This window comes from Seriola dumerili, unplaced genomic scaffold (genome assembly GCF_002260705.1).
Source record: "Seriola dumerili isolate Sdu_G_001 unplaced genomic scaffold, Sdu_1.0 BDQW01000111.1, whole genome shotgun sequence".
Taxonomy (NCBI): Eukaryota; Metazoa; Chordata; class Actinopteri; order Carangiformes; family Carangidae; genus Seriola; species Seriola dumerili.
This window is the reverse complement of record NW_019174366.1, coordinates 461,898-474,987: the sequence shown is the minus strand read 5'-3', so window position 1 is coordinate 474,987 and position 13,090 is coordinate 461,898. Positions and strand designations below refer to the sequence as shown.

The 13,090-nt window shown below is 41.2% G+C and overlaps 1 protein-coding gene across 1 annotated transcript in view; it reads left to right on the top strand.

Moving 5' to 3' along the window:
- The window catches only part of lrch4 (leucine rich repeats and calponin homology domain containing 4), a 69,130-nt gene that overhangs the window by 41,877 nt on the left and 14,163 nt on the right, over positions 1-13,090 (top strand). The window contains exons 6-17 of the mRNA XM_022747800.1: positions 284-380; positions 1,781-1,904; positions 2,014-2,108; positions 2,191-2,243; positions 4,959-5,111; positions 5,343-5,411; positions 5,595-5,649; positions 5,738-5,801; positions 7,073-7,174; positions 7,259-7,356; positions 9,431-9,568; positions 10,754-10,831. Of these exons, the coding sequence (XP_022603521.1) occupies positions 284-380; positions 1,781-1,904; positions 2,014-2,108; positions 2,191-2,243; positions 4,959-5,111; positions 5,343-5,411; positions 5,595-5,649; positions 5,738-5,801; positions 7,073-7,174; positions 7,259-7,356; positions 9,431-9,568; positions 10,754-10,831 (1,126 nt within the window). The remainder of the gene's footprint in view (positions 1-283; positions 381-1,780; positions 1,905-2,013; positions 2,109-2,190; positions 2,244-4,958; positions 5,112-5,342; positions 5,412-5,594; positions 5,650-5,737; positions 5,802-7,072; positions 7,175-7,258; positions 7,357-9,430; positions 9,569-10,753; positions 10,832-13,090) is intronic.

Below are 13,090 nucleotides of genomic sequence, written 5' to 3'. Positions count from 1 at the left end.
TGTGAGTGAGAGGTGCAAGGATAAATAAACAGAGGAGGAAGAGGAGTGGCTGATAAATGATGACAGTGAAAGGTCAGATTAACTAAGAGAAAGCAGAGTCAATCAAATATTTATAAACCTGAATGAAGCTCTGTTAGTGACATGCTGAACTGGTCTCATCACACACACAGACCCAAGGACAGAGATAAAAGAACAAAAACACAAGCCATTGAACTTCAGTCTAATGACCCCCTGTGTGACAAAGCTGCTGTGGTTAAGTTGTGATCTACATGTTTCTCTGCAGCCTGTCAGACCAGGAGCTTTTCACAGGTCAGTTTGGAGGACTGGACTCTGGCTTCAACAGTGTGGACAGCGGCAGCAAGAGGTGGTCTGGCAATGAGGTAAAACACACACACACACACACACACACACACACACAACAGAGAGTCAGTGCAGTATGATTTTACATGAGGATAGGAGTCATCACTTTGAAGCCATGGTTCCACCCGGCTCTCGTTATTTTGCTCCTCAGACAAAAGACTAAACGTAACTACTGTCCCAACCTACAACAACATATCAACACTGACAGTGTTGTGCAGGACATTATATAATATCTCTGCTGAACAAAATGATGCTGCAGCTGTAAACTCCATCCCCACCTGTCTTCTAGTAGTAAATAAATGGATGAGCAGTAACTTCTTAAAGTTAAATGAGGAAGCAAAAGAAATCCTACAAGTCGGCCACAAATCAAAAAGGGACATGCTCTTTGATAATCTGGGAAATGAACTCCCTGGATTAAACCTGAGATTACAGTCTCTGTGTTCACTTAAATTCAGATCTGAGGTTCAGGTCCTTCATCAACAAGGTGATGACAACATCATGTTTCCTCCACAGAAACAATTAAAGTTTTATAGATGAAAAAGATGCTGAAAGACTGATTCATGCCTTCATTTCAGGCAGACTTGCTTGCTGTGATGCACTTTTTACTGAGAGACTTTAGCTCATCTAGAACTCTGCAGCTTGGTTGTGAACCAGAACCAAAAAGAAAGAGACAACATCAGTCCAGTTTTATCTGCCTTGCACTAGGCTACACCACTAACTCCCTTGTTAACTATAGACCTCCAAGAACACTGGTTACAGCTGGAGGAGAATCAGGATGCAGCCTTTGTCAGTTACGACCTAAAGCTGTGGAACACGCAACCTGTAGATATCAGAGAAGAAGAAGCAGCTCACTGAGATAAAAACTTATCTCTTCACCTCAGCTTTTAGCTAACTCTGAAATTCTGCACTTTGCTTTTCACTAATGCACTGTAATACAGTTTAACTTATTTTCATTTTATTTTTTTCTGTTATTATTTTATTACTATTCCATATTTAATGTTTTTGACATTTTTTGTATTCATTTTATGTCTTTTCATGTGAAGCACTTGGTTCATCTAATTTATTTCTTGTAAAGCACTTTGTGCTGCATTTCTTGCATGATAAGGTGCTAAACAAATATATTTTATTATTATCATTATTATTATTATTGTTATCTTAGGACAGCATGGTGTGAACTGTAAAGTCCATTTTCCAGTGATACAAAAATACAGTGGAATCCAAAACTGTGAGACCAGAACTGTAAATGTGGTCACTGTCTGTGTTCTTCACTGACTTCACTGAGTGAAAGTCTGGTACAGAGGTGACAGATATGGTCCAGCACAGATATCGGAGACCTGAGTACACCACACCTCCACCACACCCACAGTTCCAACAGGGTGGTGTGTGTAGTGTTAACCACTGTCTCTGTCTGTGCCTCCAGTCAGCTGACGACTTCTCCGAGCGCTCCCTCCGCATGGCTGAGGTCAGCAGAGACCAGAGGAACCTGGAGGAGGAGGAGGAGGAGGAGGAGGAGGCAGATGGATCTCCTCTGGAGGTGAACAAAGGTAAGACAGGCCACACCTGCTGTGAACAGTGTTCAGGAAGGTTTTTATTTTCCATTTATCCACTCAGAATTACTGAAGAAGTACAAACTCTCCTCCACTCTCTTCACAGTGAATGGAGAGGCTGAGCAGCTGGACTTCATCGACAGTATTGTGACAGAGGAAGAGGAAGAGGAGATCAAGATGGATCCACCCACACCTCCTTTGGTACCAGTCATCCACAGGCTGATCATTAACTTTGTCCTTATCTCACAACAGGGAAGTCAGTGATTGTATCTTTGATTTTCAGGATCAGAAGGAGAAATCTTCATCATCCCAAAACCAGGACTCAACAATATGCAGGTAAAATATACTGTACTTATAAAACCTACAGTTGACATGGCACTGGTAATAAACTAAAGTAAGTTTACAACATGATACATTAAAACAGGTTCATATCACAACAAAAGAAAGTCAGTTTATTGTTTCAAACTGTTGCTGAACACTGGATTTCAGAAGGAGGTCTGACCGGTATATGTCCTTTGACCACACCTACATCACAACTGTGTGTGTGGTCAGGTCTGGTGTGTTGTAATTGTAGTCGATTACATCCAACAGAAATGTGCTTCAGTGTTGCTGGGATTGTACACAGAGGACAGGCTGCCTCCTCACCCAGGAAAAGCCAAATTATTAGCCTAAAGCACAAAACAATAATATTAGCTTAAAGAGCAAAACATGAATATTGTGCTCATCACACAAATGGCAGATGAGGCTGATTCTCCAGAGCAAATGGGTGAGGATGTGGGAGTTTCTGGTTTCAGCAAGTGGTGGGAAGAGTACATGGTTATTGACAAGTATCACAGCCAACATGTGAATCTGCTGCAGGGAGGACGAGAAGCAAAGGAAACTCTTCACATAACACTGAGGACTAACCTCTGCTGAAGTCTTATTTGTTTACACTTGTTCCAGTAACTCTGAAGACATTTACATATCAGCTGTGATTCTGCTTGGCCGGTCCTCCATTTTAATTCAGAAGTGTGTTGTTTCCCTGGATGGAGACTGTGGACTCAATCAGACCAGGTTTTTACAAGGTCACTTCACAGGTTGTTTGAAGAGCTGGGAAAAGTCAATACTCTGCTGTTGCCATTACTTACAGTGTCACTTTCTCACTCCCCCTCAAGCTCTGCATGTTGTATGCATATGCATGCTTTTCTTGTTGAAAGTTCACACTGACACCCATGCTTTACTTATAATAGTTCTGTTCAATTTATCCCAATCCATATTAATATTTATACATAGTCAATACACATAGAAATAAAACATACCAATACTGGCTGAAAAGGTGAAGCTACAGCTTATTACAACTACACTCTCTACATAATGTTACATGAATCAGAAAATAGGAACAAAGAGCAATAAAAAATAAAACACATATCAGATATTGCCAAAGGCTTAGACAAAGAAATGTGTTTAGACAAGAGATTTAAAGGTTAAAGAGTTACAGTGTCTGATTCCAGAGTGTTGGGGCTCATACTTAGTCACAAACCTTGACTTTGGGGGGACCAGCAGGCCTCCATCTCAGTTCTCGGTTGGGAACTTACCATGTCAATAAACTAGAGATGTAATTCGGAGCAGAGCCATTTAAAGCCTTAAAAGTCAATAATGAAATTTTAAAGGCAATCCGAAATCTAACAGGGAATGAAGGGGAATGAAGGGAAACTAGCACCAGAGTCATGTGACTGTACCTGTTAGTTCCAGTAATAAGACAAGCAGCAGGATTCAGTACCAACTGACTATTAGGAGTTCCGATGTGTCTCATATACAGAGACCAAAAGAGAGAAAAAAGTCAATAAAAAGACTTTCACTGCCACATTTATGCTTTGATAATGTTCATATCTCAGTTTTATATTTATTTATCACCATATTTAAAAAAATTTTTTTCCAATTTTTGAACTACACATTCTTCATTCATCATCACAACTCATCCACACAAACTCTGTATAACCTCTGTACACAGTTTTTTTTACAATTTATTTTGTGCTGTCTAAATTATCTGTGCAGTTTTAAAGTTGACCAGATCATGAAATTTTAAAACACATGAATGAATAAATAGTGGATTAGTTGGTTCATAATAATCTGATTCATTGATGATTCTTTCTTCTGTAGCATGAAAATTGAGTTTGTGTTTTCCCACATCTCCACACATTAAGTCATCTGTGGTAATATGAGAGAGCAGGATAGTATATACATATTTAGACAATTTTGGCTTGTGGCTTCCAACATAATTTATGGTCAATACTGATCATACATACAGTGATAACAGTGGACTATAAACCTATGTACAAAGATGTCGTCCATCTTAATTCCCTCTGAAATTCCATTTTCCTTCAGCCTGCAGTGTTCAGCTTTTATCCTGCTGCACAACCACATTCTTTGGACTGGGAATCCCAGTAGTTCTGTTGGCTGCATATTAATATGTGACGCAGCTCCATTGTTCTCAGCCTGTGGAGTAACAAACAGCTTTGTTCAGAATCTCTGAGTTTTATTAACTGTACTGACATTCATTCAAACCTTCATTAAGCCTCACATACTGTACGTAATTTAGATTACTGTTCCCTCTCACTGAGGAACATTTAGTGAAGCTGTGTCTGCTCTACAAACACAGCACTTCAATCAGTCTGTAGCTGGAACAAACAGATGTTTCAGATCTCAGCCTCCAACACTTCCTTTGGGAGATTAAAAATAGAATATGTACACTCAAAAAGGAAAGTCAACACACAGTTCATAAAAACACAAAGCAGAGGCTATAGAAGACTTTTTTTTATACAAAGCAAGCTTCTGAATAAAATCTGATCAGATTCACTTTTATATGGTCTATTCTAAACTTATATCTTCTCTCATTGTTAGTGGTTGTGCTTGGACCCATATACAGATTTCACCACATTGGTGATTATATTTGGATAGACTCACATAATGTAGGTTATGTGTATAAATGGCCCAGGACAGGACTCCACAGATGTTTGAGTCGTTTGGACCCCGCTCTATTTGTAGTTTTAAAAACCTCTCTCCCTTCTGCAGGTCCAGCCTCCATGTGGACGTTGGCCCCCCGTTGTCGGCTTCCTCGTCTCCCCTGTCCCCCTCCAGCCCCACCCTAGAGGAGCGGAGGAGGCCGGGCACCTTGTTAATCTGGCAGGAGAGAGAGCGGCTGCAGCAGCAGAGGGAGAAGGCCAGGTGAACTTTCATTCATGATGTTTCATAAATCAAAAGCTTCAGTTGATGCCGTCTTTAAAAAGGCTTCTGAGTGGTTTGGACACAGACATCACATGACATGAGCAGCATGGGCTTGACTTTGATTTGAATTAGAGCTTTTTGAAGTTTCCATGTTTGTGGAGGAGCAGCTCTCTGTCAGAGGTGACTCCCTCCTCTCTCAGAACTAATTACACGCTCTCCATGTCTTTGCAGTTTTCTAAAGTCATCGACCAAAACAGGAAGTCATGTGGCCACGGCACCACAGATAGGAAGTAGCTCAGCGTAAGTAGAGCAGATGAAACACAGAGCAGAGCAGCAGCAGAGAGACAGATCTGACACTGAGTGACTGTCTCACTTCATTCATCCTCACGTTTCCTTCAGTCTTTGCTCAGTTCACATGAAGTGAAACTGGAGGGTGTGGACACTGTACTCGGGTCAATAAACTTAGTGTGTGTCTCCCCCCAGTGGTGCATCTCCAGAGAACAGCAGCTCCCACTCAGGCCTGCGGCAGAGATGTGCAGTGAGTAGTGTCAGTGAATAGTGGTAAACATCTGGATTCTGTGTGTGTGTCGTCATTGTTGTGACTCTGAGCTGTTTGTTTTCATCAGAGCGCTGACCAGATGAGCACAGTGTCTCCTTCAGTTCTGCTACAACGCTCCTGCAGCAGAACAGGTACACACACACACACACACACACACATGCACTGATATAGTAAACAAGTGTACGATGTGGCCCAGCAGCGACAACATAAAAGTTCCTATCATTGGCTGTACAGTGACCGTACTTGATATGAGAAAATAAAACAATGAAACACCTTTGTGGACTTAAACACTAGACATAAAAAAATTAAAAAATTGTTAAGCAAACAAAATTAACGACATGAAAAACAACATCAGTGCTAAACCAAATCAAATTAAATTTTTTATGAAGCACATTTAAAACCACCAAGGAGATAACATTTGAGAAGACTAAACAATCCTTTGGGCAGAGACAGACAAGAAACAGTCTGAAATAAAAACGAAATAAAAGCACAGAGGCTAAAAGTGTATCAACTGCTATACAATAACCTGTTATGGTGTATTGAGAATAACATGGGAGCATTATATTACTAGTGTAAATAAATAACTGTAAACATAAATAACTGACTAAGTGACTGATATAAAATTAAGTGTATGAAATATAATCTTAGTGCAATTAATCAACCCTCATTTCTGGTGATGCTGAGACCACACAAGCAGAAAAATAAACAGAAGAAATACAAAAAACAATTCCTAATAAAACAATGACACTTAATGACGTTCAGATTTAAAAGAATATTTGTTTATTAACAGTGGTTTGTAAATAAATATAAATCAGTGTTGATCTTGTCTCACAGAGAGAGAGGACCAGTGATGGTACTGTAGGTGTCCCCAGGAGTAAATCTAAGAGCAGAGTGATACACAGCATCATATCAACTGTATATATTATTACATCAAAATCCAGGACTAAAATAAGTATAGCTTCAACATTTCTTTTTCTACAGCTTCTATTTCTGAATTTATATGAAGATTAAAGGGACTCTTCTTTTTCCAAAGATGTGAATAATGATAAATGTAGTGGCTGTTCACACACTAACTAAGTACTAGTGCTGGTTATTAAACCTCAGTGCTTCTGCCCAGTGTCAGAGTTTGTTCTTAACCATGGAATAAAACACTTACAAGGTCCACTTACCTGCTTTTCTGGAGATTTGAGAAAACTGAGAGCTCCGGGAGAAACTGTTGCAGTAAGTGTATTAGTAGAAAAGTCTTATTATTTTTGGTGTTAGAGCCTAAACTGCTTAAGTTCTGTGTTCTGTCTTGAATGACATCTTACTGTCTTGTTGTGTTATAAATTGTGTCATGGTATGAAGATGTTCTGATGCGAGTCTGACACTTCTGTAATATTGACCTGAATGTGTCCTTCAGATGTCCCGTCCTCCCCGAAGATGTCCCCTCCCTCTGGTCAGGCCCAGAAACCCAACAGCTTCCTGTTCCGTGCCTCCTCCCGCAGCAATGTCAAACCCACAGGTACAAATATCACAATACACACACACACACACACACATACACACTGCGTCAGCCAAATCTTAGCTCTGTGTGTCTGTTTGTCAGGACCAGTCTTCACTCTGGGTGAGTCTGGCAGAAGCGAGTCTCGCACAACGCTGCGTTCTCCTAAAGAGGAGAGCCCGGATATTACACAACTACGCAAGGTAACACATGTGCACGCGCACACACACACACACACACACACACACACACGCACGCATACACACACGCACGCATACACACACACACACACACACACACACACACACACACGGCAGAGAGTCCCCTGCTGCTGTCATACAGTCTGATGAGAACACTGCGGCATGTAATGAATTCAGTGCATGTCCTGCATTATCATCACTCCCTTATCTACAAAGTTATACATGATACTAAGGGAGGGAACAGGGATGGGATGGGAATAAACATCAGCCCGGAATTTTGACTTGGACTGACCCACCAGAACCTGTCTGGAGACACTGTAACATGCGGCCTCTATCACACTTTGCAAGAATCTTGTAGCAAACAGAGGAAAACAACACATCAAAAAGAACAACCAGAACATAAAACTGGTTCTTTATGTCACTTTCCTCTGTATAAATTAGTAGCTATGGAGAATATGAGATTAGAATTTCAGACTGGACAGTACAGCAGTAAATACAACACCAGTCATCTCTTGATTTTAGTAGTTTTTTCTCTTTCACTGGATCTTTTTGTAATTAAATTCTGTAGACCTTATTAGAATTTCTGATGAAGCAAGGGCAGAAAATAAAGCTATTTAACCTCTAAATAAATCTTCCTGTTCTCTGCCTACTGCTTTTTCTATTAAACTGGACTCCCTGGGAGCTGTACTGGGAGCTGTGGTCTTGAACCCACTCTGCTGCTCTGCTCCTATTGTCTGTTGTCTGCAGAGTTTCTGCTGATGGATGAACAACTATCTGAAGCATGTATATTTTTCTGGATTTTAAATTCTTCTCTCCGAGCTCTTCATACAGTTTGTTGTTGTTATTCATATAAAGTGAGTCAGCAGCGGTCCACTGTAGCCTCAGTGTTGAAACCATGATAAAGATACAAACACATAAATGGTAGTGATGGAGCCGCGAGACCGGAACAAACGTGACGTGAGGGAGATGACGGCAACACAGAACCACAGTGTGCCACGCAGTCTGCTCCACTGGGCTGATCACCACACACAGCTCTATCCATCTCTCCTGTGAGGAAATGACATCTGAACTCAGCACGCCAGACATTTCCTCTATGTTAATGCGCCAAAAAATAAAAATAAAGATTGTTCACGAGTCACAAATCTCCAGAGTCAAGTCTTAAGTCGCTCACACACACACACAAACACACACACACACACACACACACACACAAACACACACACACACACACACACACACACACACACACACACACACACACACACACACACACACACACACAGCTTATACCCAACCCGTACTGTGTTCTGGATAAAGATGTAGTTGAAACCTTGGGTGACTGAAGCTTCAGAGCAGTAGGAGATCTTGGTGTAAGGTCTAAGAACTACATCTATTTAACAAGTGAAGGAGATCAGGTTCATAGTTCATAGTATGAGCTAGTTAGACATGTTAGGGTGTTGGAGGTGTTAGGAGAGGAGGTGCTCTCTGAAGAGATGAGTCTTCAACAGATTCTTGAAGATAGAACCACACACCAGAACAGTCAGACAGAGACTGTCTTGTGTGCAGGGATGGTGATGACAGCCCACATTCATTGGAGGACGAAGGCTGAATGATTGAGTTCAAGTAGATGGAGCAGATCTAGAAGTCAGTCTGAAGGCAGCATTAGTGACTGAATCTCCTTTGACACGTACCACCACTTCAGCAGAAATACTTCAGGAATGGTTTGAGGAACACGACAAAAGTCAAGGTGTTGACTTGGCCTCCAAACCAAAATCTCAATCTGATCCAGAATCTGTGGGACGTGCTGGAAAAACAAGTCTCACCCATGTAGACCGCGCCTCGCTACTCAAAGGACTTAAAGGATCTGGTGCTAATGTCAGGGCCCCTTCAGAGGTCTTGTGGATCTGACACAGTATGAGGCAGGAAGTATATTTTCCATCAACTTCTCCTCACAGTTTACTGCAGATGTCAGATGGTTTCACTTTATATGATGTTTCCACATCATCACTTTGATAATCCTGGGTTTTAGTAGTTTGTGTAAATTCTGTGTAAGAAGCTTTATAATGTCCCTCTTCAGACTCTGGAGTCCTGGCTGAAGATCACTCTCCCGGAGGATCTGGGTGAGGCCTTATCGAACGGCACCGTCCTCTGTCAGCTGGTCAATCACATCCGTCCTCGCTCCGTGTCAATCATCCACATTCCCTCCCCAGCAGTGGTGAGTCTGATGAAGTTATTTAAACAGCTGAGTTTTGGATTTGGACTTTATTGGTATAGCACTTTTCATACAGGTGAGTGCAGTTCAAAGTTCACAGACGACTATTAAAAACAAAAAAAGGACAAATCAAGAAAGCGACAATGAGTACAATAAACCTAGGGCTGCAAAATAAATATATATATATATATATATATACACATACAGTATAAAAAATACTGTGATTTTGGCAGATATTGTGATTTTAGTTATAATGATCGTTTTTTCATGTCATTTTCACAAAAAATAATTTTTTAAGTGATGATGATGTGATTTTTGTTGGTCTTGTACCAAACAAACATGTTCCTTTATGTCTGGAGAATATGATTTGTAGGCCTGGGCGTCTCTGTAGCTTCACAAAACTTATGGTGCGAACAGTGCACAATAATGTTGTGACACAGTTTACCATTGTCAAAAAAATTACAGCTCCTGTGATTTCGATATTGCACTTGGCCATATTGAGATTTTGATTATATTTCGATTAATTGTGCAGCTCTAGATATAGAAGAAAATAATGATAAAGTAAGGGATAAAATAGAATGAAATACAATTTACAACATAATTACAATAAAATAAGTGAATAAAATAAAATGACTAATGACTAAAATCCATGTGTAATTAAAAGCTAGGCTGATGAGGAACGTCTTGAGTTTACACTGCTCTCAGGTCAGATTGTTCCATCAGCTTGGAGTATAAAAGCTAAAAGCTGCTTCACCACAGGTTTGAGTCCAGCTAACAGACTGCTCAGACCTGAGGAGCCATACTGGTTCATGTAGTGTAAACGTGGGACATATCTGCTGCTGCAAGACCATGAAAAGCTTTAAAAACAAATAAAAGAATTTTAAAGTCAATACAGAAGCTGACAGGTAAACAGTGTTTGGACTTTCTCTCCTTCTGGTCCTGGTCTGGACAGGTTCTGAATCAGCTGAAGCTGGTTTATAATGATTTGGATAGAACAGAAAGGAGAGCATTACAGTAGTCAAGGTCTGCTGGATATAAAACATGCATCAGTTTCTCTGTGTCACTCAGAGAGGTACTGATGAGGTTTGAGAATTTCCAGTGTCCTGATACCAACTAATGAAGAAAGTAGTTACTTCATGACAGCACAGACATGATGTTACCTAAATGTGGTTGTCTGGTACGTTTCAGCCAAAACTGAGCTCAGCAAAGTGTCGACTCAACGTGGAGAACTTCATAGCTGCTTGTCGCAAGCTGGGAGTCACTGAGGTAAATCCATCTCCTCTTACTGTTCTCTCCTTTGACACTTTCATTAGTTTGGTTATGTTTCATTTTTCTTTCTTAAAGCATCTAAATATGTTTAAAACGGTGTTTAGTTGAGAAGAATTGTCCTTGTGCTTTCAGCTCAGTTGTTTTGCTCTGTTGTTCCTGTCAGGGTCGGACTGATCCCCGTTCAGGTTTTCAGTCCAACCCTCACTCTGCTTTGTGTAACTCTACTCTCTGTTCTGTCGTCTCTCGTCTCCTCGTTTTAACTACTATGTGTTTCCTCCTCACTGTGTGTGTGTGTGTGTGTGCGCACGCGTGTGTGTGTGTGTATCCTGTCCAGATGGACGTCTGTGTGTGCTCTGATGTGCTTCTGTGTAAGCTGCCCGCTGTGCTGCGCTGTGTGACGGCCCTGCTGGCTGTGGAGGGGGGCGGGATGGCGGAGAAGGACCACCTCTCCCCTCGCCACTCCTCACCTTCGTCTTCATCGTCCTCATCCTCGGTGCTGTCCACAGATTTCCTGCTATTCTACTGTGCAGCCATGACCCTGCTCTACGTCCTGTACTGCTACCTGCTTGCCTAGAGGAGACACACACAACACTAAGTACTTACATAGAGGAACTGCTCTGCACACACACTGAACACACAGAAACATGTGTGGGGCAGCTGCTCTCACAGTTGTCATCTAACACAATGCTTTGCACTGTGTGTGTGTGTGTGTGTGTGTGTGTGTGTGTGTGTGTGTGTGTGTGTGTGTGTGTGTGTGTGTGTGAGTGTGACCTGAGAGTGTGTGTTGACACCCACAGCTGCTCTGGTTGGATGTTAGAGCTTCACAGAGCAGCTGAGCACCTTTGACAGATGATCTACACACAGCTCTTCATTAGAGGTTCAGAGGAACAGAAGCACTACGCTGATGAAGTGACACATACTGTATGAGAGCAGGTGAACAGTGAGATGCCTTAGCCTAGCTTAGCCTTCACTCTGTGACACAGAAAGTCAAAACAATCCCACTGGTGGAGATATATGAACGGGTGGAGTGTAAAAAGCCCAGTTAAGATACGATACCTTAGTTTCATCATACACCTGCTTTTTCCCAACATGCACCTGTAGATGAGCAGCAAAGTAAAAGCAAGAAATCATTCTCGGCCCAACCACAAAACATGGAGATGCTCGAAGTGGATTCTGTTAAGATCAGGACTCACAGAGCAGCAACAAGCTTAACTTTGTTGTTGTCGTTTGTTCAGAGTCTGCTGCTCATCTTATTTCAACCAGCGTCCAATCAAAATGTAGGATACATGATACAACCATCAAGCACATCTGACTGTGTAGTTAACATTAAAGCCACATTAGCTGATGTTTTTTGTTTTCTAAAAACAACCTCTGACATATTGATGACACCTATATGACACAGAGCAGCATTATCAGCATCCAAACATCTGCTGCTGCTGTTTGAGACAAGGCTGATGAGACAGTCAAACTGTGACCTGCATTACAAATACTTGTAGCTAAATACCAACATGCAGATCAAAAAAGAGAGATGCGCGTGTTGTGTGTACATGGTGTAACAGCAGTTTGTTATACGAACACTCAGACCAGTGTGTAGTATAGATAAGTGATAAATCAGGAGGTCAGCAGACTAGTTAAGTAGCTTAACAAAATGCTCCTGTTGTTAGTTAGAATTACCAAATGCTGTAGACTGTCTACATGGCTGGATGGATGAGTCAAACAGGAAGTCTGTTGTTCTTTAGCTCCACTCACCAAGTTGTAACTTCACCACTGAGATGAATTCTGCCTCCAGAGCAGCAGCAGTTCCCACTCTCTCTCTCTGTTACAGCTTAAACTCTAGTCGGTTTGTTTGTCCTGAGGGAGAAACTGTTGAACCTGAGTGAATTGTGAATGTGATTTTTTTTTTTTTTTTTTTTTTTTTTTTTTTTTTGCTTTGAGAGAGATGCAGAGATGTAGGTTAGTTTCTAGGGAACCTGGACATTTAGTGATGTGATACAGTGCCTTTTAATTAATGAAAACTGACCACTTGCAGAGACTGCTGTTGTTTCTGTGTGTGCTGTGTTAACTGTGAGCAGCAGGTGGCAGTGTTGCTGCATCAAACCCCCTCCAGGCTTCATGTGTCAAAACTGACGGTACAAACCCCTCCAGGAGGTTGTGTGTGTGTGTCTATTTTTGTTCTCACTGGTCAGTTTGACCGGCTGACCTCATGTTTGTATAAATGTAAACAGGTTATTAAATTATTGCTTTTTTATTTATTTT